At 39.0% G+C, this 23,629-nt stretch overlaps 1 protein-coding gene across 1 annotated transcript; it reads left to right on the plus strand.

Moving 5' to 3' along the window:
* LOC308679391 (magnesium transporter NIPA1) lies at positions 1–22,871 on the plus strand. The gene is made up of 5 exons (XM_081347006.1): positions 1–209; positions 12,353–12,400; positions 14,444–14,534; positions 16,037–16,197; positions 18,183–22,871. The coding sequence occupies exons 1-5, from the start codon at positions 44–46 to the stop codon at positions 18,692–18,694; spliced, it is 978 nt and encodes a 325-aa protein (XP_081203132.1). The 5' UTR covers positions 1–43; the 3' UTR covers positions 18,695–22,871.
* Positions 22,872–23,629: the final 758 nt, after the last annotated feature.

The following is a 23,629-nucleotide window of genomic DNA, read 5'->3' on the forward strand; positions in this document are numbered from 1 at the left end:
CCGAGCAGCTGGGCGTCCTTGGTGCTGGCACCGCCGCCCGGGCATGAGGATGGCTGTCGGCGCAGCAGCGGCTCCAGGAGACGGAGGCTCGCCGAATCCCGGTCCTGCTGCGGTCTCTTTGGGCTTGAGCGTGGCTGTGGTGTCCAGCCTGGTCAATGGCTCCACGTTCGTGCTGCAGAAAAAGGGAATCGTGCGGGCAAGAGGACGAGGTATGGCCCCCTGGTCCCCGTCCCTTCGGGCTGCAGCAGAAACACTCTGATGGCTTTGCAACAGCTAGCATCCTATGCCTGGTCTCCCACTTCGCCGAGCCCACCCCGGTTTTCGTACGCCGCCTTTCCTGGAGCCCCTGCTACCCTACACGGAGGTCATCCTCCGGGAGCGATTAATCAAAATATTTAGCAAATCCAGGCCTCGCGACTGCCTTCCCCGATCAACACAATGCTTCCAGAGTTGCCTGACTACAACTCCCAGAATTCCCAGTCCTGGCGCTAAATTGGGGAAGGCTACTTTAAAGCAGACTATTTCGTTCCAAGGCGTTATCTTTGGTTTTAGGCAGTGTCAGACATAAATATTTAGCATGACCATTGCGAATACACCTTGCAATCCTTCTCCGGTTTGGATCACCACCACGATGGCTAACTCATCAGCTCTCCAATCCAGCCACACCCCCTCCTTTATTGTTTTCTTTTTCAAGTTTGTAATGATATCTGTACTTTTTCAAAAGTCAGTGCTTTTATGTCTGCATTATGAATGTAGGCACTTGATTTGCAAAAGGATTATAACTGAGCATGAATGCTAAATAAAATCTCTCAGATGTCAGGGGCCAGGAGTTCAGGCAGCCTTTTCAATATTTCAAATGCTATTTTGTCCCCTTATTCCAGCAGATGCTATAGCATATTATTGGCTCAGTTTAAGTTTGTAATTTCCATTTATAATCTGAATTTATGTTTTTTTTTTAAAATAAATTAACACCAAGGAGTTTCTTATAGAATCACTGAGCTTGGACAAGACCATTTACACCAGTGTTTTTCAAGGCAACTTTTAAGATCTGCTGACTTCAACTCCCAGAATTCCCCAATCAACCATGCTGGGGAATTCTGGGAGTTGAAATTCACATATTTTAAAGTTGCCAACTTTGAGAAACATTGATTTAGAATGTCAGATCTAATCCATTCAGGAATCCAAAAGAAAACATGCTAGGCAAAAGGTTACCCAACTTCTGTGGGAATACATCTAATAAATGGAAACCCATCACCTCTCTGGAATAATTGATTCTATTTTCACATTGCACATACTTTGAAGATATTTACCTGGATTGTGCTTTCCTGTAACTTAAACTACGTTTATAATCTAGATTCTTATAAAGCACTAAACAAAAATATATTATGTAGATCTGATCATAGATTCAGAAATGGTTTGCTAAGTCGCACATAGAGGACTTTGTATAAGCAAAATACACAGAATTCATCCATTACTCCCAAAGGGTTGTATAGCCTTTTGCACTGTTCTTTGACCTTTGGTAATGATCATTATGAATCCTCAATATAGCAAACACGCAGGCCCCCAAATTCACATTTAACTGTATTTCTGTTAATGGGCCTTTTTTCTCATTCACTGAGAAAATTCTCCTATATTCTGAAATCAGATATAGACAGAAAGGTGATAGTTGCATTTCTAATATAAACTCTTGCATGCCAAACTGGTCTTTGGGGGAATACTTGCATTTAATCTGTACCCAATTCTGTTACAAGGCCATTAAGTTCTGCATTCCAGAGCAGTCCTATTCTACAGTAGACTTTACATATTGGATATTTCTGTGATCCCCCTATTGGCTCTACCTAGATAGACACAGTACCAAAATATTATTCTCTAAAATCCATCTACAGTATTTGATTGTTTGAGATTAATAAATGAAACATTCAAACAACAAAGTAAATAGTAATTTATTTTGATAGGCTTCTCTTCAAATTAGAGAGCAACTTGCATTATATAATACAACAAGCATTTCATTCTTAGAATTATTTCACAAATTATTTAATTCATGAAGAATGTGAAAGTATCACATAAAGTTGAAATATATTTTTGGTCTCAAAACAGCATTACCAGTTTTATTTACAGTAGACTTAGCTGATAATCAGTATGTAATGTGCTTGTTCCATTCTGGAGAAAGTGACTGTATACCATGATAGAACTATTCCCATGCTTGCAGAAGAAACTGCAAATATAAATTAATTTGCTTGTGAATACAGTGGTTTTGGCATTGAATTATTAAGAAATATAGTTGAAAACCCACTGAAATAATTATTCCTGTTCCAGTGTAGCAGGAATGTATATTTAGGTATTTATTGTATTAGTATTTATTGAATCAGGAACTGGAAGATCCAGGTACAATTCCATATTGTAGTAGATTTATGCTGCCTTATGGGATATTTATGCTCCTGGGAAGAATCATGGAATTGAGAGTAATTAAAGTGAGAAATATTATCCACTTTCTTTGGACAAGAATATGGAGTAATATACTCTACTTAATCTATGCCTACCACATGGACTACATGGTGGCTTGTGTATTCTTGATATCCCACGTATACAGGACCTTGATTATGTATTGGCAAGGGAAATTATAACATTTTACATGGTCAGTAATTTTTAAGTTCTCAAAAATCTTATATACTGACTTGATTAGCATAACACTTGAAGTCATGATTTGGTTTGATTATTGACTTCTCATAAGCTATAATTAAATTGTGGTCAACGAAGAGTCTTAACCACTAGTTATGTGATCTAAATAACTTTTAACCATATCCAGCATGCAATCTAAATCCAGTTTAGTGCTTATCTTGCAGTTAAGCAATTATATGACTCTTCTAGGAAAATGAGATGGGATAGAAGACCAATGTCATCGTTATAACCACATATGCAGCAGCATCTCTGCTGATATTGCTTCGTTAACTCTTGCTGATGTGTGTATGTTATTTCCAAAAAATTAATTAATGGCATTATATATAGATACAACATCAAACACACTGGGCAATATAAAGTTGTAACTCATTGGTTTTCAGGTATTTTATCCTTGAAAATCTCCTCCTTTCATAATTGAGATATAAGAATAATTCAATTAGCATAGAAATATCAAATAGCAATTTCAAAATAGAAAGCTATTATTGTTTGGAAAAGAAAGATCTATTTGATTGTTTGCTTCAGGAATCCATTTTATTTCATTTGTACAAGTAGCTAATTATTTGGAGCTCATGCTGACCAGCTATTCTGTACTCATCTTTCACAGGGGTCACCAACCTATGGTCCGTGGCCCACTACTGGGCCATGGTCTCTTGGCTTGCATGAGTGGCTGACCTGTGTACTTACACCCCCTACTCGCACGAGCGTTGTGTCACACGTGCACCAGCAATGCCGTAAGCATTGGGTGGGCACCAGTGGCGTAGCGTGGGTTGTCAGCACCCGGGGCAATTTGCGCCCCCTAACCCGGTGACGTCATGGCACCGCCGAAAAGACGCGCCCTGCAGTGGCGTAGACTTTCCAAGAAGAGTCGCGCGCATGCGGGATGCTTCCGGGTCCCTCTCGAGGGCGGCTGGGCGGGGCTCCGACCTGCAAGAGCCGCTGCATTCAAGCTCGCACGTGAGCCCCGCTAAATAAAGCCACGCATGCGCACGAAGCTAGGCCAGCAGGCCGGCGGGTCCGTCTTCGCTCAGCCAAGCCTGCTGGGGCGCCTGCGGGGCGCTTGCGGTTGGCCTGAGCCTGGGCGGAGAGTTGGGCGCTTCTATTTATTTTATTCAGTTTATGTGGCCGCCCATCTCACCTGCCGGACTCGTTTCGCTTTGCAAGAAAGAGCAGCTCGAGAGCGGAGCCAAGCCGACTCTGTGCAGCCCTTGGGGCTCCCTGAGCAGCTCAGTGCGAGCGCGCCCCCCCCAGATGTTGCGCCCGGTGCGGCCGGCCCCCCCTGCACCCCCCACGCTACGCCACTGGTGGGCACTAGTGTTGCCACAAGCGTACCTCCCATTCGCCCTAGTGTCATGGCGTTGCACGGGCGCTAGCAATGCCATAAGTATCAGGTGGGTGCTAGCATTGCCACAAGCACACACCCCATTCACAGTAGTGTCGTGGTGTCATGCCAGTGCTATCGTCTCTGCAAGTGCAACATCCCCACTTGCGCTAGCATTGAGGCATTGTGTGGGCGCTAGTGTTGCCCGAGCATTGCATGGGCGTTTGTGGCCCTGTTTGCATCAGATGTGCAATCACGGCACTGTTCATGCATGCACTGTCCCATTCGTGTGGGTGCGTGCTCATATGCATAAAGGCGCCTCCACCCCCCCACCCCAGGCTGCCAAACCAGAAAGTTTGGGGACCCCCTGATCTAGTGTCAATGTTTGCAGCCCATATGTCGGAAACTTGACATCTAGCATATCTAGTTTGCATTTTCCACAATCACTTGTGATAAATTCATGTTCCACTTTTGCTCTGTGTAAACAATTTGAAACAAAAAAGTAGGATTGGATTTTTAAAGAGCTTATTTAGTTCACTTATCATTGTTTTTGTTTTCTTTTAAAGATTATGAGAGTAATAATTACTATGCATTAGGTTTTGACAGCTTTTTAAAAAAAGAAATAGAATTTGGAGACTAGCAATAACATAAGAATCTACTGGATTGAAATTTAATCCAGCATTTTGTTTACCATAGTGGCCAATCAGGTTCGTCTGGATTTTGTAAGCAGAACATGGAAACACCCACTCTCATCCTGTTATTATTTTGCATTTGAAATATGGAGGCAGGGTTCCTCAAACCATTCATATACATTGAGTCTTCAAGACTTAAAACAAGGGTCCCCAACCTTTCTGGGTTGGTGGCCTGGTGTGTGTGTGTGAAGGCGGCTTTACACATGCGAGCATGTGCATGTGGAAATGGGGCCGTGCGTGCACAAATGGGGCTGTGATTGTGTGCTCAATGCAAATGGGGCCACAAATGCCTGAACAAAGCTTGGGCGACACTAGCATCAGCGCAATGCCATGATGCTAGTACAAGTGGGGATGTTGCACTTGCAGCAACGATAGCATGACGCCATGAAGCTAGCGCAAACGTGGGGTTCACTCATTCTTCAAATTAACCATCCAGTCAAGTGAACAAATATATTCTACTGTATGTTTTAACTCTTCATCCATTGGATGATTTCTTGTCCTCTTGTCTTGATAGAGGGGGGAAACAGATTAGTCTAACATTAACAATGTCAATTTTACAAAGAAGAGTTAGCCATTCACATTCACATAATCAGAACTGATGAAGCTTCTTGGATGAAAAGCAAAAGTTTTTCTTATTCTTCTTCAAGGGAAAAAAACATAGTCCAGTTACCTTTGGAAAAAATAACTTTGAGACAACCATGACCTGGATTATTGAGAATCTCCGTAGACATTCAGCTATTCACATTAGTTCACATTCACATTGGGCTTCATGCTTTTCCTTACTGAATACTTACAATCTGCTGTTTTTACTGCTCATATACTAAAATCCTAAACAATGCAAATTTTGGATAAAAGATGGAAGTTGGGTTCTGAATAGGCAGCACCCACTTGGCAATAATTGTTTGTGCTTTCTGAAATACCTTCCAGTATTTTCTGTACTCCCCTTTGTGGATTACTGCCTTGTCGCGGCGAAGGGGCTTGCATAACTCAATGAAGCTATGAGCTATGCCATGCACGGCCACCCAAGATGGACAGGTCATAGCGGAGAGTTCTGACAAAACATGATCCACTGGAGAAGGAAATGGCAACCCACTCCAGTATCTTTGCCATGAAAACCCCATGGACAGTACCAAAAGGCAAAAAAGATATGACGCTGGAAGATGAGCCCCTCAGGTCGGAAGGTGTCCAATATGCTACTGGGGAAGAACAGAGGGCTAGTACTAGTACTGCCAAAAAGAATGAAGCGACTGGGCCAAAGCTGAAAGGACACTCAGCTGTGGATGCATCTGGTGGTGAAAGGAAAGTCCAATACTGTAAAGATTTTTTCTCCATAGGAACCTGAAATGTAAGATCCATGAATCAAGGCAAGCTGGACGTGGTCAAACAAGATGACAAGACTGAACATCGACATCTTAGGAATCAGCGAACTAAAATGGACAGGAATGGGTTAATTTAATTCAGATGACCATCAGGTATACTACTGTGGGCAAGAATCCCTCAGAAGAAATTGAGTAGCCTTCATAGTCAATAAAAGAGTAGGAATAGCAATACTGGGATACAATCCCCAAAATGACAGAATGATCTCAGTTCGAATCCAAGGCAAACCATTCAATATCACAGTAGTCCAAGTCTATGCCCCAACCACCGGTGCTGAAGAGGCTGAAATTGACCGGTTCTATGAAGCCCTACAGCACCTTATAGAACTAACACCAAAAAATGATGTCCTTATCATCATGGGGGATTGGGATGCTAAAGTAGGAAGCCAAAAGATAACCAGAATAACAGGCAAGTTTGGCCTTGGAGTACAAAATGAAGCAGGGCACAGGCTGATAGAATTTTGTCGAGAATATGATGGTCATAGCAAACACTCAGTGTCAACAAACCAAGAGATGGCTCTACACATGGACATAAGTAGACGGCCAACACAGAAATCAGATTGACTATGTGCTCTGCAGCCAAAGATGGAGAGGACTCTATACAGTCAGTAAAAACAAGACCAGTAGCTGACTGTGGCTCAGACCATGAGCTTCTTGTTGCAAAGTTTAGGCTTAAATTAAAGAAAGTAGGGAAAAGCGCTAGGCCAGTCAGGTATGAATTAAATCATATCCCTGATGAATACACAGTAGAGGTGACAAATAAACTTAAGGAATTAGATCTAATAGACTGAGTGCCTGAAGAAATAATAATAATAATAATAATAATAATAATAATAATAATAATAATAATAATAATAATAATAATAATAATAATAATAATAATATAATAATATTAATCTATACCGCCCTTCTCCCGAAGGACTCAGGGCGGTGTACAGGGCAATACAATAAAATACAGTATACAAAAGTTTAAAAAATATTAAATACTACAGCCCAATTCAATGTTAATACAATAATATTAAAATACCCCTAAACCCATCAGACCAGGCCGGCTTGTTGAAATAAGTATGTTTTTAGGTCACATCGGAAGGAGCGAAGGTCGGGAGCCATCCGGAGCTCAACCGGTAAACGGTTCCAAAGGTCTGGCGCTCCCACAGAGTACTCCCTCCCCCTGGGGGGGTCGCCAGTCGACACTCTTTGACCGACGGCACCCTAAGGAGGCCCTCTCTGTAGGAGCGCACTGGACGAAGGGAAGTTAATGCCGGCCGCAGGTGCTCCCGTAAGTAACCCGGACCCATGCCATTTAGGGCTTTATAGGTCATAACCAGCACCTTAATCTTACCCGGAGGACAACCGGAAGCCAATGCAGCTCGCGGAGTAGAGGTGTTACATGGGAGCATCGGGAAACCCCCACCACCACTCGCGTGGCCGCATTCTGCACCAGCTGGAGCCTCCGAGTAGTCCTCAAGGGCAGCCCCATGTAGAGAGTGTTGCAGTAGTCCAAACGGGAGGTCACGAGTGCATGAGTGACTGTGCGCAAGGCATCCCGGTCCAGATAGGGCCGCAACTGGCGCACCAGGTGAACCTGGGCGAAGGCCCCCCTAGTCACAGCTCCTATATGATCTTCCAAAGAGAGCTGTGAATCTAGGAGGACACCCAAGTTGCGAGCCCTATCTACGGGGGGTAATATCTCACCCCCCATAGTTAACGATGGAATAATCTGAATTTCCCGAGACACCGGCACACACAGCCACTCAGTCTTGTCAGGGTTGAGCCAAAGCCTGTTCCTCCCCATCCAGACCCGAACCGCCTCCAGGCAGCGGGACATCACGTCGAGGGCATCACTGGGGTGGTTTGGGGTCGAAATGAAAATCATCAGCATATTGATGATACCCAACCCCAAAACCCAACCCCAAGAATTATGGATGGAGGTTCGCAACATTGTACAAGAGGTAGCTACTAAAACCATCCCAAACTAAAAGAAATGCAAGAAAGCAAAATGGCTGTCTGAGGAAACTGCAAATAGCTGAGGAAAGAATGGAAGCGAAAAGCAAGGGAGAAACAGAAAGATACACCCAGTTGAATGCAGAATTCCAGAGAATAGCTAGAAGAGATAAGAATGCCTTCTTAAATGAACAATGCAAAGAAATAGAAGAAAATGATAGAATAGGGAGGACCAGAGATCTTTTCAAGAAAATTGGACATATGAAGGGAATATTTAATGCAAAGGTGGGCATGATAAAGGACTAAAATGGCAGGGACCTAACAGAGGCAGAAGAGATTAAGAAGAGGTGACAAAACTACACAGAAGAACTATACAAGAACAAGCTTAACATCCCAGATAACCACAATTGGGTGGTCACTGACCCTGAGCCAGACATCCTAGAATGTGAAGTGAAATGGGCCTTAGGAAATCTGAGCAACAACAAAGCTAGTGGAGGTGACAATATTCCAGCTGAGCTATTCAAAATCTTAAAAGACAATGCAGTAAAAATGCTACACTCAATTTGTCAGCAAATTTTGAAAAGTCAACAGTGGCCACAGGATTGGAAAAGGTCAGTTTATATTCCAATTTCAAAAAAAGATAGTGCCAAAGAATGTTCAAACTATTGCACCATTGCACTCATTTCACATGCTAGTAAAGTTATACTTAAAATCCTACAAGCTAGACTCCAGCAGTATGTGGATTGAGAACTACCAGAAGTACAGACAGGACTTCAAAGAGGCAGAGGAACTAGAGATCAAGTTGCCAAAATACACTGCATCATGGAGAAAGCTTGGGAGTTCCAGAAAAACATCTACTTCTTCTTCATTGACTATGCTAAAGCCTTTTATTGTGTGGATCACAACAAACTATGGCAAGTTCTTAAAGAGATGGGAGTACCAGACCATCTTATTTGTCTCTTGAGAAACCTATATACGGGTCAAGAAGCAACAGTGAGAACTGGACACGGAACCACTGATTGGTTCCAAATTTGGAAAGGAGTATAGGAAGGCTGTATACTGTTGCCCTGCCTATTTAACTGATATACAGAGCACATCATGAGAAAGGCAGGGCTAGATGAATCAAAAGTTGGAATTAAGATTGCCAGGAGAAATATCAACAACCTAAGATATGTAGATGATACCACTCTAATGGCAGAAAGTGAAGAGGAACTAAAGAGCCTCATTTTGCAGCTGAAGAAAGAGAGTGCAAAAGTGGGGTTGAAACTCAACATTAAGAAAACCCAAATCATGGCATCCGGCCCTCTCAATTCCTGGCAAATAGATGGGGAAGAAATGGAGGTAGTAGCTGATTTTATTTTCCTGGGCTCCAAGATTACCACAAACAGGGACTGCAGCCAAGAAATTACAAAACGCTCCTGGGGAGGAAAGCTATGGCAAATCTAGACAGCATACTAAAGCTATAGCAAATCTAGACAGCATACTAAAGCTATGGCAAATCTAGACAGCATACTAAAAAGCAGAGACATCACCCTGCCAACAAAAGTGTGTATAGTCAAGGCCATGGTTTTCCCAGTTGCAATGTATGGCTGTGAAAGTTGGACCATAAAAAAGGCTGAGCACCAAAGAATTGAGGCCTTTGAACTATGGTGCTGGAGAAGACTCCTGTGAGTCCCTTGGACTGCAAGGCGTTCAAACCAGTCAGTCCTAGAGATCAACCCTGACTGCTCTTTAGGCCAGATCCTGAAGTTTAAACTCAATACTTTGGCCACCTAATGAGAAGGAAGGACTCACTGGAGAAGAGCCTAATGCTGGGAAAGATTGAGGGCAATAGAAGAAGGGGACGACAGAGAATAAGGTGGCTGGATGGAGTCACTGAAGCAGTAGGCATGAGCTTAAATGGACTCCAGAAAATGGTAGAGGACAGGAAGGCCTGGAGGAACGTTGTCCATGGGGTCGCAATGGGTTGGACATGATTTCGCAACTAAACAAATTTCCTGTATTATGCAGAGACTGAGGCAGAAAACAAGTCAAAATTAGTAGTCATTAGAAATGTCTTTTTTTATTTTAAAACTTTGCAGATTAATAAGATTGTCAGAAAACTTAATAGCCTTTGTTAATTTGCTAATTGAAAGGGCAAATACAACATCCCTATATCTTTTTTTTAAAGCAAAGCTAAAGTTCATATGCCGGACCTACCTATATTAGCAACCACATTATTGTTGGCTTGTACATACCATTTTAAAGATATGATCACATTGGTTCAAGTGAATGAGATGCTCCTATAACCCAAAATGCATGCTATTAATTCATCCCTGCCAAAATAGTTATTTTCATCAGACTTAGTTCATGATGAACTTAGAACACTAAGTTCTGTTTTATCAAATTTATCATGAAGACAGCATAGTAGGCTGCCATAGGGGTGAAAAATTGTGAGATAGCTCCCCCATGTTTATATACTGCAGGTGGGTATAGTAAAGATGGTATATTATTTTTTTGTCTACTTGGAAAATGATGTGTTGCACTTTAATAGAGGAGACAAACTTTTGCATATATAGTATGACATATATTGAGTTCCTTTTGGAAGGACTAGCAGTGGGAGATGATGTCTAATACAAGTGCATATGCTGCCTTCAACATATATGTGTTTAATTGATGGAGTCATGTTACTGACAAGATAATGAATTGCAAAGAAATTGTTATTAATACATAAGTTAAACATTTTGTTTCCATTTCTTTACAACTGCTGATAAAAAATGGCCTGGCTATGTTCAAATTATACACACAAGAGAAAAAGCTTAGGTGAGGGGGAAAGTGTTAATTCAATCTATTTATGAATATGAATGAATATGTCCATAATTGCCCAGTGTATTTTAACAATGATATAGAACTGTGCTATGAGGAGCTTATAATTTACATTTCTTATTCTTGGGGAAGTAATGACAGAAAGAAAATGGATTGAAAAAAGTAGATGCAAAAGTAACATTAGATAAATATGAGAAAATATAGTTGCATATCCTTAAGTAGTTTATGAAAAAAAATGCTTAAGATTACCACTTCAGATAGACGTATAAAATCTGCAAGACTCCAGATAACCACTAAAATAGCCATGAGACACAGTTCCTGGCTGAGGGAGGTGACCCCCAGCCCCTCCAAGTCACACGGGATGATGTGTGCAGCTGTTCAGGGCCAATCTGTGCGAGGTGGTGTGTCTCCCACAATGCACACCTATGGCGCACAGCTTGCAGTCACCAAGCCAGATGCCGATGCGGGGCGGTGGAAGGGCACGGGCGGCAGGCAGGCCGAGGCGGTAGCAGGCGTTGCAGGCCAGGCGCTCCACGGCGGTCACAAAGCTGCACAGGGCGAGGCGGGGCAGCACAGGTCCCGCACTGGGTAGGCCACCAGCTGGCCTGGCCCATGGAAGGTCAGCCACCCGCCGCGTCCCATGCGTGCCACCTCCGCGCCCAGAGCCTGCAGCCGCACCACCAGCACCACCTCCGCCCCGCAGCCCACCCTACGCAGCCCTGCCATGTAGAGTGGGCCCCGTGGCTCCCAAAGCACTGTGGCGTTGCCACTCCCGTCTGCTTCAGGTATCTTCAGGACTACCGTTAAAAAGAGGTGGAGAGGGAAATCATGTCCACCAGGTCTCGTCTCGTCTCCCCATTGGGCCAAGGGTCTCGCAGAGGGCAGGGTAGACTTGAAAAATGTGAGTTATTTGAGGTGGGGGTTTCTTTGCCACTGTGTTTTCTCCTTCTGACTTGTGGTCAGCCTGGCTGACATGGGTGAGCACGAGGCAGGAGTTGGCAGGGCAGAATTAAGTGCTGCTCCCCACCTCCCACTCCTGGTCCTATCTTACTTACAACTAGGAGATGGTGTAGTTGGGCAGCAGGGAGGTGTGCAAAGTTCCTGCCAATTCGCCTTTGTTGCAGACAACTTGCATGTGTAATGTTTGCCGGTCGGGTTTTCAGCGCACTCTGCAGCAATTCCTATTGGCTTTTGAAAGCCAATAGAGGGAGTAGCACAGCTTGTGCAAAAGTTGAAAAAATCCATCAAAAAAGGTGCCAGAAGTCTGTTCTGAGCATTCTATGACAAAAAAAGCCCTGCTAATAACCATACCAGGGACATGACTATCTTCACTAGAAGCAAACAATAAAAAGTAATACTAATTATGGTTATACTCATGGTTATACAACAAATATTTGCATTGGTTCATGCACTTCAGTTAAATAACTCTGTAAGGCGGGGTAGTGGTAAAGTTAACATATTGTTGAAGCTATAGAAAATTGTACCTATAAAATATAATTTAAACTGATGATCCATTTTTTGATTTTTCACCTATCCAGGGACTTCATATTTAACTGATATAGTGTGGTGGTCAGGTACTATTGCTAGTAAGTATATCTTCTATATTTGAACAATTTTACATCTTAAAACCATATTGAAGGACTATAGTTTTCTACCCAGATGTGTTAAGACAATAAGATCAGTAGTGATGATTGTAACTCTGGTCCAATATATCTATTTAAAGAAAAGCTGCTGACATGTTCAGTCTAGGATACTGTTTCATTGGTATTTTTCATGATACATTTCTGGCTGGCAGCATTCATTTCACACCACAGGATATGGTGGCTAAACTATATACAGTATCCCTCCCAGGCAATATAATTTAAATATAAATATAAATTTAAATATAAAATTGTTTTTATCCAGGAACATCTATGGGGAAAGTAAAAATCTATATGATTTGCCATCATATTGGATGATAATTGCTGGAAGTAATTCATATCAAAAATACATCTGGAGGAACCAGACTGGAGAAGGTTGAATCAGAATGTACCTGAAATCATCTTATTAGATACAAAAATGTATGGGCAATGCATAGATATTTTTTTTAACAATTACAGTTTTGCAATCACATTTTCTGTATAAAAAAGTTGTTTCTCTGAATTTGTCATAGTTTATTAAGCAGCAATATCAGAATGATTTTCCAGTGCTTTTTTCCCCCCTAAAATACCATTTTTACTTCTGGTATAATTAACACCTTTGGATTTTGTGGTTTTTCCCATGCAAGTACTAATCAAGACTATTTCTGCTATCTTTTTCAAAATTAGCCAAATTTATCTAAATGCTGTCATCTGGAAATGAACTTGTGAAAAGAACAACAGCAACAAAAAACCTAAACATGATGGGTGTAACAATTTAGATTGCTTGTAATTCTTTTTGGTTGGCTGATAATATTATAATCCTACTGATAATATAATCCTAAACATACAGTAGATCAATTTGCTGTTCTACAGATATATTGCAATTCCAAATTTTCTAATCGGGTGCCTTGTAGGCTAGGAATGCCCAAAAAATGTAATTCAGACACTCCTGGAAAGCACCAGATTGGAACAGGTTAAATTAGGTCTTAGGAAATGAAACCTTCAGCTAGCATAAAATGTATTAAGAATATACCAAAATACTTTACACCAATGCAGAATAGGAGTCATTTTAGTTCAATATCCTCTACACTGCCAGTATTCAGGATTATTTACCAGGAGAAGGCATCACATTTGCATCTATAACTAGAAAATGGAACTATATATCCAAAATAAATAATTTATTAAGATCTAAGAATAGTCAATGCGATTTTGTGGAAAGATGAAAATAGTACCCATTGGCATCTGTGAAATGGCATATGATGTCAATACATTATGATATAATTGCAGAAGTGGCAGGAATTAAATACTGCATGTCATTTGCATCATGATAAGACTGGTGCAAAATACCTAAATCCATGCTATTTGCATACTTGAACTCATAGCCCTAAAAGTGTTCCATCTTGTTCTAGTGATGTCAATCTTAATGTTGCTTGCATGTAAAGGACTGAGAATCATTGCAGCTTCCTAACATTTTCATTTCCCTTTTGTCCCTCTGGTTTATCAGGGTTTCAAAACAAAGGGCCAGAAGCAAAATCAGCAACTCTGTTGCTTCTGAGTTCCAGAGCTATGAATGCTCAACTTTTCCCTTTTCAACACCCAAACTTAAGAGATCATTAGCGAGCTATACTCAGCAATTGTTGAGTTTTTTTGGGGTGGTGGTGGTAATATACTGTTGTGATTTAGATATGGAAATACAGTGGTTATGGCTTTAACGACAGTGCCATCATTCTTTATACTTCTTAAGGCTAAAAGAAAAAATACTTTCTTCTCACTATTTACTAGTTTTCCTACCCGTGAATATAAAGGACAATCATACTAATTAATTAAAATGCAGGTAGAAAAACACACCGCAGGTTAAAACAGGAAGGAAATCATACAAAATAAAACTGCCAAGCGTGAGGTAATAAAGCAATAAAATGCCAAAACTCTGCAGTCTAAATCAGTTGTTCCAAAAATAATGAAATGTTTTGTTTTGTTTTCTGTTCACATATTTGTGTTTTTTCCCCACAGTGGCGCTTGGCCAGATTGGGAATTTCTTAGCTTATACTGCAGTTCCTACTGTTCTGGTGACTCCGCTTGGAGCACTTGGAGTCCCATTCGGGTAAGGATTTTTTCTGTTCTGCCTTGTTTTCCCTTTCTTCAAATCAAATTATCCATCTGAGTACCTATATTCTATGCAACTATGTTCAATTTTCTTGCAATTATTATTTTTACTTGTAGTACCAATAAGTGTTTAATTTTTTATCTGTTCTGTTTTGCATTAAAAATGACCTATTTTTTCCTTATCTTCCCTTTTGTTCCTTATTTTAAGAAAAAGAAATTAGTTGTTTTTTAGATTTCTTTCTGTCCTCTAAAATGTGCAGATGAAGCATTCATTCATTCATTTTTTTATTTTTTTTAGCAAAGAAAGCCATTATCAAAGGTTTACTGTGAACATGGACAGATGTTTATATCCCTAAATACTGAAATGTAAAATGTGCACAAACCTCTCAACTACTCAAAATAAAATGTGCTTGGATTCTCAGAGATCCTGGCTAAATGAGGTGCATCCTTTGAATTTTTCATTTAGTTAAGTGGCTCTCTTGGTGTTACTTCATGTTGTGGAATTGTATCCAGAGCTAAAAACTGATTCAATCCCCAGAAAGTTACATAAAGAAGACAGAGTGATACTTCTAGGACTTTGCCTCAGATAGCTAGCTATCCTTTCTCAAATAAATATTTAAGTTAATGTCCAGATATTATATTCCTTTTGGGCATTTTTGTCAGAAATGGCACTGTCCTCTCTCTATCCAAAGAACCATGAAGTGACTCTCAAGGGCAGGTAGGGTTTTTAAAAAAGATTTTACATCTCTGGTGCTGCACATCATGTTGAATCTCTTAAGAAAACATATCTTGTATAAACAGCTATAAGAAATGTTCTGTTACTTAAAAAAATTGTCACATGTAATTTGCAGGAGAGATCAAGTCAGAGTATTTTTCATTGATACAAAATGCATCAGGGAAGCACTCTTTTCCTATCTTGCATTCCCACTTGCCAGGCCAAACTCAAGTATCGAAATATATCCCATGTTGCTAGCTGGGGAATTCTGAGAGTTGAAGTCTACATATCTTAAAATTGCTAAAGTTGAGAAACACTGGTTTAAACAAATGAAGAGAACTACCTTCTGAAGCAAACACTGTTGAATAATTTCTTAGCCTGCAGCAAGGATTTCCAAAAGAGTGATCAAACTCTGAAGAAAATAGCCACAACTAAATGATCTATCTTTATGTGTATCATGTAAAAAAAATGGTTAGGATTTCCATCACATAGTTGCTACTTTGATTTTTGGAACTCTCCTTTGTGAATAGTCTGCCTTACAGCAGAGGTCCCCAACCTTTTGGGCACCAAGGACCAGTTCTGTGGAGAGAGGTTTTTCTATGGACCAGAGGGGGTGTGGTTTTGTGTGCTGCCTGCATCTCACGGATGGGGCTTTGCTTGTTTGTGTGGACTGGTTGTTGGCATGCCACAGCCTGGTAATGGTCCTTGGACAGGGGGTTGGGGACCCCTGCCTTACAGCTCAGAACACCTGATTGAAATGTTCTCTTTGATCCTCTCTTTCTAAGGTCCATTTTAGCTTCCTATCTACTGAAAGAAAAACTGAACATTTTGGGTAAATTGGGCTGCCTCCTGAGTTGCGCAGGTTCTGTTGTTCTCATCATTCATTCTCCAAAGTCTGAAAGTGTCACCACTCAGGCTGAGCTTGAAGAAAAGCTTACAAATCCAGGTATTTAATTGTTTGGGTTAACCACGTTGACAAGTAAATCTGAGTGACAAGACAAAAATGAAAAGAAACTTAAATTGCTCCAACGTATAATGTTGGCTTACTTTTTATTTCTTGCTGAACAACTTTTTGTTCCAAAAGGAATGCATCATTTTTCCCTCCTCTTTCATCTTTAATTATGGAAACTCATTTGCTCCACAGTCCTAAGCATAACTACCTTTTTAAAAATTACCATTGGGAAATACATTAGACTTACAAGTTTTCCAATAGCTTCTGTATAAGACAAGAATAACATAAAAATAAGAAATAAAATTTAATGGAAAAATTACTTAAGCTTAAAATAAGCTTGTTTTGCTATTGGGTAATTTTTTTATATAATTCATTAAATAATAAAGAATGAATTAATTAATTAATTTTTAATGGGCATGTATTTAATTACTTTTTAACTTTTGTAATTCTGTGTTTTTATTCTTGCCCTGTACACTGCCCTGAGTCCTTCGGGAGAAGGGCGGTATAGAAATATTAATAAATTAAATTAAATTAAATTAATTGTACTTCTGTATAATTTCACTCAGTAGGATTTAAGCAGTTTTATTACTTGGGGTTACAAATAAGTACTATGAATGTAAAAATTCAACCAAGGCTGGAAATTAAAATAATAAATAATGGTTTTGGATGTAAAATTATTGTTAGAACTCATAGAATAAAGGAGAATGTATTTTCTCATATTTATTTCAGTGTACTTTAAACACAAAAGAAAGCAATTCACTGGTCTATTCCAATTGTGTTTGGGATTACAGCTCCCAGACTATTAGCCAAAAACCATGATAGCTGGAAATTCTGGAAATTGTACTTCCAAAAGGACCAGATTGGAGAAGATCTAAATTCAACATAGTTGATTCAATGGTGAGCAAACCACTGACTGCTTCCAAGAGTAGGCATGATTAATAAGCTGTTTGTGATTATCATAGAATGATAATGCAAACTTTGGACTGTAGTTTTATCTCTCTAAAGAAAATTAAAAAATAAAGTGATGGTCTATGTGTAATTACTTATAGTTTCAGACAATTTCCAGATAAAGGCGGAATTAAAGATCACAAAATTACATTGCTTAAATATGCCTGATGACTGACTGGCCCATGATAAATAACATGGAAGATAATCTAAATGTTCTCTGCAGTATTCAGTTTACATATAAACAAAAACATGCATTTTGAAAGAACATTTTTCTGAATCAAAAGCATAATTTGCCATGATAAATTAAATAACATATTGTCAAAACCAGGACCACAATTTAGGATTACCTACCATGGTTTGATTCAGATGGAAAACAATAACTTAAGAGAAGGAATGGGCATCTGCAGAAAACCTCACGGTACTTCCAGATGTAGTCTTTCCAAACTTTATTCTTTTCAAATATGTTCGTGTATAATTCCCATTACATTGACATGTCAGCTGAGAGTTAAAGGACATTGCAATCTAAAGACCATTAAGATAGGTAAAATTCTTTATTAGAGAAGTGTGATTGGACACACAAGGAATTTGTCTCCAGTGCATAATCTCTCAGTGTACATACAAGCAACAAGTGAGAAATCATGATCATAATCATAAAATGTAATTATCATAAAAAATACTCAGTGATAGTCATAGGATACTAAATAATCAACATAAATCAAAGCAATCAGCATAAATCATGAGATGCAAACAACAAAGGTATAGCCATAAAAAGCTAAGGAAATAGGTAATAGGAAAGATGAGAAGTATAATAGTAATAGTAATATAACCTGACTGATGATGACGTTTATTGCAAAATAGAATTTGGAAAGTTATCAAGTTAAAGCCAGTGTAAGTTAATGTCATATAAACAATGTGCAGTATGGATCATTGTGATTTCTAGCATTGGGGTAAATGTCATATAATATAGAATTGTTTTCAAGAAATATTATTTGGTTGAGCGTAATTATGCTATTATATTCTTTGTTTTTCAGTATTCGTGGGTTACCTCTGTATTGTGCTTCTCATGCTGCTTCTACTTATCTTTTGGATTGCACCAGCTCATGGACCCACTAACATTATGGTTTACATCAGTATTTGCTCATTGTTAGGAAGTTTCACTGTGCCTAGTACAAAAGGAATTGGACTGGCTGCTCAAGATATCTTTCACAATAATCCATCAAGTCAAAGAGCATTATATCTCTGTTTGGTTCTGTTAGCAGTATTGGGATGTAGTATAATAATTCAGTTTAGGTACATCAATAAGGCACTAGAATGTTTTGATTCCTCAGTGTTTGGTGCCATATACTATGTAGTATTCACCACTCTTGTCTTGCTGGCCTCAGCCATTTTGTTCAGAGAATGGAGTAATGTTGGTGTTGTTGACTTCTTGGGGATGGCTTGTGGGTTCACCACTGTATCTATTGGAATTGTTCTTATACAAGTCTTCAAAGAATTCAATTTCAATATTGGTGATTTGAATAAGCCTAATATGAAGACTGATTAAATTCTTAATGTTGAAAGGAATTGGATAATCCAGAAAATGATAATGGCTTCAATTTTTAGGCCATAGAAATGATAGCCTTTAATTTTTAAACTTTGAGAATAATATTACCTTTCATTCCTTGCTAGAATGTGTGAAATGAATTAATGTTCTTAATTCAATTTCTCTAAGACTTGTGATTTATAAACCTCATAGCAAATAAGATAAGAATTACATCATCACAGAAGCTGATGTGTTTCTTTATCCTTAAACATCATCTATGTAGCGTAGGACTGAATTATTTTGGTCTATGAAGAACCAGGAATCTTTTCAAATGGTTACTCAGAATCTTCTGGTTATGAGAATCAACTGTCAACATTTGTGTTTACAACTGAGCAGGTGCCATGAGTGATCAATAGCCCTTTTTAAAAATGTAGATATACTTCAAATACTAGAAAGGGTTTTCTATTTATCTTCACAGTTATGATTCAGATTTTAGTATTCTTCCAGGTGTATTTGAAGATTCCACAACTGTTGCTACAGACTGTGTATTGATATGGTTTATTGTTTCTCTACCTTTGTAAAATGGACCATGACATGGAATTCATAATTACGGTATATCCAAAACTAGGTTTATATTCAACATGTGTTTTCTCTCATACCATCTGAAAGTTGCTCACAAATTTAAATATAGCACTTAGTTGACAGCTATGCCTTTTGTTCAGGAGCTTATATTTAATATAAAACAATGTAAGGAATGTGTTAGATCATAACCACTTTCTACCTTTTTGGTAGATTATTTGTAAACAGCTGGAAACTACTTCAGTGCCTTTTCTATTCTAATGAGATAACTTTCATGGAGTGGTTCATATTCTCTAATATTTGGGTGTCCTCGTGCTTATCAATTTAACCAAGCAGAGAGACACTAATATGGTATTTAAATTATTATGGGGTAACTTCTATGCACTTCCAGCTAGTGTTTGTTTAGAACAAAAGTATTCTATTATAGTAATATTCAGTTATGTTCCCTAGACAGTTTTCCCTAACAAATTCTAGTATAGCATCTTTTGTCAGGTTTTGAACTGGCACTTTTAGAATTAAACTAGGCATTACAAAAGGAATTTGTAAGAGGAAAGAAAAATGTTCTTCGGTTGAGGGAAAATTACCTAGATTTACTAAGTGATTCTTCAGCAGGGCCTAGAAATTGTTGTCATTCACTTGGAAGAACAGAGAAAAACAATGGGGCTTCTGCTTCCACAATACCAGTGTTTCTCAACCTTGGTAACCTTAAAAAGTGTGAATTTCAACTCCCAGAATTCTGGAAGTTGAAGTCCACACTTTTTAAAGTTGTACTAAGTATAAAAACCTCAGTATAAATAACTGCTAAGTTAAAAGAACAGAAACGAAGAGTTGTCTTTTTCCTAGATAATTAGATTTGATTCAATAGCTATGATTGTTTGCAGGTTCCTCATTATGACTTGAATTAACAATAGTGGTCTGACATAGAAATAGCAGTTTCATGTCAGTGTCAAAGAAATACTGTATAAATAGATACATGAATACTTTGCCAGAAAAGGTTTTATTTATTATTCTGTATGCCCTTTTGTTGAACTTGTAAGCATGCATTATTTTTTAAAATCACTACATTTGAAATTTTTGAATTCAGGAGGCACATGACCAAGATATGTTTGCAAAGGGAACAAGGAATAAACCATGTGCCTAGTACAAACTCTCCCCTTATATACATTGGGATGTCATGATGCAAGTACAAAATATTGACATTTGTGTCATCTCTTGAAACATTTTATTGTTTTGGCATCATCAGAGTTAGGAACAGACTCCAACTAAAGTCATAGGTGTCAATCTGCACTTTCAAGCATTTTTAAGCATACAGTACTTTATCTTCACAAGTAGTTTCTGACAATAACATTATTTGCAGTGCAGCCACAAGGTTGTATAGAATGGTTGTTTTCTCAATCAATATACACAATCAGTATAGAAATCTTATGATTCCTTTTAAATTCTGAAAATTGCAAATTGGAGATGATTTTTCTAAAATAAAACAGCCTTTCGCATGTTAGGGATTAAAACTGACTGTATGTATGTATGGTATGTATTTTTAAAAGATTAAAACCCATACTAATAGCTATTTGAACACTTGGAACATTAAATATATGAGAGTATGTTATGGGGGCAGCCTGAATGGGGCTTCTTATTCCCTATAATGGACACTATGGGAAGGAAAATATGCATCAGAATGTAGCCAGTCATAAAACATCTATTTTACAAAGAGCAACTGGGAAGTCATTCTTTCTACCACACTGTGTTGTTCCTACTACTCAAGCTGACTTTTATGGTTTTTACAGATGGGTAGATATGCTTCAGAACAAAGCACTGGCCTACAGTCACAGTCCCGTTTTTATTTTCTGAGATTACCTGTGAAGCTCTGTAATGGACTCAGATTTCTTTGGAAATAAATCATTTTGAAGACTGGCTTCCTTTTAAAATAAAACACACACACATACACTCAGATGGGCAAAGAGCCTGCTAAATGCCAAGGTAGGAGTCCATAAACAGATTGGCTTCTCCCCCCACCATCAGAATGATTTAGATATCAGGTCGTGCTTGAACTGGACAGACCCCTTTCACCCTGTACATATACTATATGGGTAGAGGAAATGCATGCTATAAATTCAACATAATGGCAGTCTAAAAATAACTTGTGAAGTAACTTTTAATCAATTTTAATGTGCAAACACTGGTTTGGCTTGCTTATTTATTCATTTATTTAAGAAATATCTGTTTTATCTTCTGCCAAATGGTTTTAGGTAGCTTAGAAGGCAGTCATTATTTCTAAAGGTCATTAAAATCTTCCTGCAACGTGTGGCATGTACAGAGAGGTTAGAACAGACATGTCAAACTCGTGATGTCACGTGACATCATGCACCGTATCGGAACAGTTTTGCCATTGCCAGCAATGGGGTGGGCGCGGCTTCTGCATGACCCATCCGGCCAGCAGTTTGACACCCCTGAGTTAAAAGAAAAGCGTTAATATGGAGGAGAGAAAAATGTTTGAGTCTCTCTGATTACTTGAGAGTTCTGCTTGAGCTGTGATCCATTCACTAGGTATCATGCATATCAGAGAAAATTCTGAATGTTTATAGCATTTTGCTCTGATGAGTTGGTATGGGCTTTTAGCTCCTGCCCTTAATTAGTATTCATATTCATAATCAGTATTATTATTTAAAACTATTTTCCAATCTTACTTTTTAAACAAAATATGCTTGACAGTCACACTTTATTCTAGCTTTTCAGTTTTGGTGATTTCAATTTTGTTTTCTTTGACATATTTAGGAACATGGTTTGACTTTTCTAGAAATTATCACAAATTACAGTTTATTATTTATGTCACTTTTCCCTCTGTAAAGAAATACCTAGTTTAGTATGCTGTATTAATGCACATTTAAAATAGTATACACATTTAAAATCTTCCACCTCTTCTTTATTGATTGAGGCATTTACTGGGACATCTTGGCTGGGGTATCTAATATTTGTTTAGAATGTTATGAAGGAAGTTACTATCCTCCAAATAAAGCTTCGGGGCAAAACTGTATTTGTAAGCAGTGATACAATTTAGAGGTCGTTTTGGTTTATATGCATGTAACATTGAAGAGTAGAATCTTGTTTTTACAAGTTAAAATGTTTTAGAAAAACTAAGCTATTACATATAAGCTATTACAAAATCTTGATCTAAAACAATTAAACTATTAGATTACACCTACCAGCCAGCCAGCCCTAGCTATGGCAGCAGTTAATTGAGAATCAATTGACACCGTAACACATTGCACTAAACCACATATAGTTAGTCTGGCTTTGGCTTCATTTGTATGAACCAGTCATCATAGCTTATACAATAAACTTTGAAGCAAACTGTGGGCATGTGCCCTGTGCCATTCAAATTTCTTTGTGCTGCTATTACTCTTCAGTAAAGCATTATAGATAGAGAAAACTTTTTGATAAGGATGACATATTATTTTGTTGTTTATAATCTTGGTTTTGAGTTTGATGCCTTTTAAGTTGAGACAGCCTTATAGCTAGATTCCGGAAAGTTGTAATGTATATATTGGCATTCCATATAATTTATATCTGTAGCTTCTAACTTTTTAGATTATACATTATAGAAATACTTATTTTTGCTACTTATTTTAATAAATAGTATTCTTTTTCTCCCTTTTGATTTTCTCTCTAGAATTATCATCAATAATGATGATGTTAGCACTGGACTTTACTTCCATTTCCTGATTTTTTAAATGTATTTTTTGGTTAATATTTTGCTATTTTTTAAAAAATGACTCTTTAAGTGTAAGGACTCATTCTTACTGGAAGTTAAAATCTTTAAAATTATTATTTGCAAACAAAATGAAGGCCCAGTTCTTCCCCCCCCCGCTGTTTCAGAGCCAGGGGGGAGTGACGGCAAAAGGCTCCGCTGCCGCCAGTCACCGCTGGAGGGGCTTTCTTTGCACTTCGTCCCACAGATTATCTGCCCGGCGGCAGCCACCACCTCATACTCCACCAACTCTCCTGTGGCTTGTGCTGTGACCGGACAGCGCAAGCCTCCCTTGCCGCCTCCCTCCGCAGCCACCACTGGAGAGAATGGAGAACAGGGAGGGCAGTGGCTCTGTGCAGCGATACGGAGCAGAAAAGAGCACTTGCTTGCCGCCCTGCATCACCCCACTTCTCCCTTCTCTGTTCTGGAAATGGCAGCCCCATTTCCTGCCGCTTCTTCCGGCGCTGCTGTAGGGTTTGGTGTACTACCACCCAGCTTCTCTCTCTTCCCGAAAGCATTTCTTCACTAATCTGCTTTCCAGCTCTGGCATGTTTCTCTTCTGCTGCAGGGAAACAGTTTGTGCAACTAAAAAAACCTCAGTCATACTTTCCAACTTCTTGCGGGGGGAAAAA

This window comes from Vipera berus, assembly GCF_964194415.1.
Source record: "Vipera berus genome assembly, contig: HAP1_SCAFFOLD_381, whole genome shotgun sequence".
NCBI lineage: Eukaryota > Metazoa > Chordata > Lepidosauria > Squamata > Viperidae > Vipera > Vipera berus.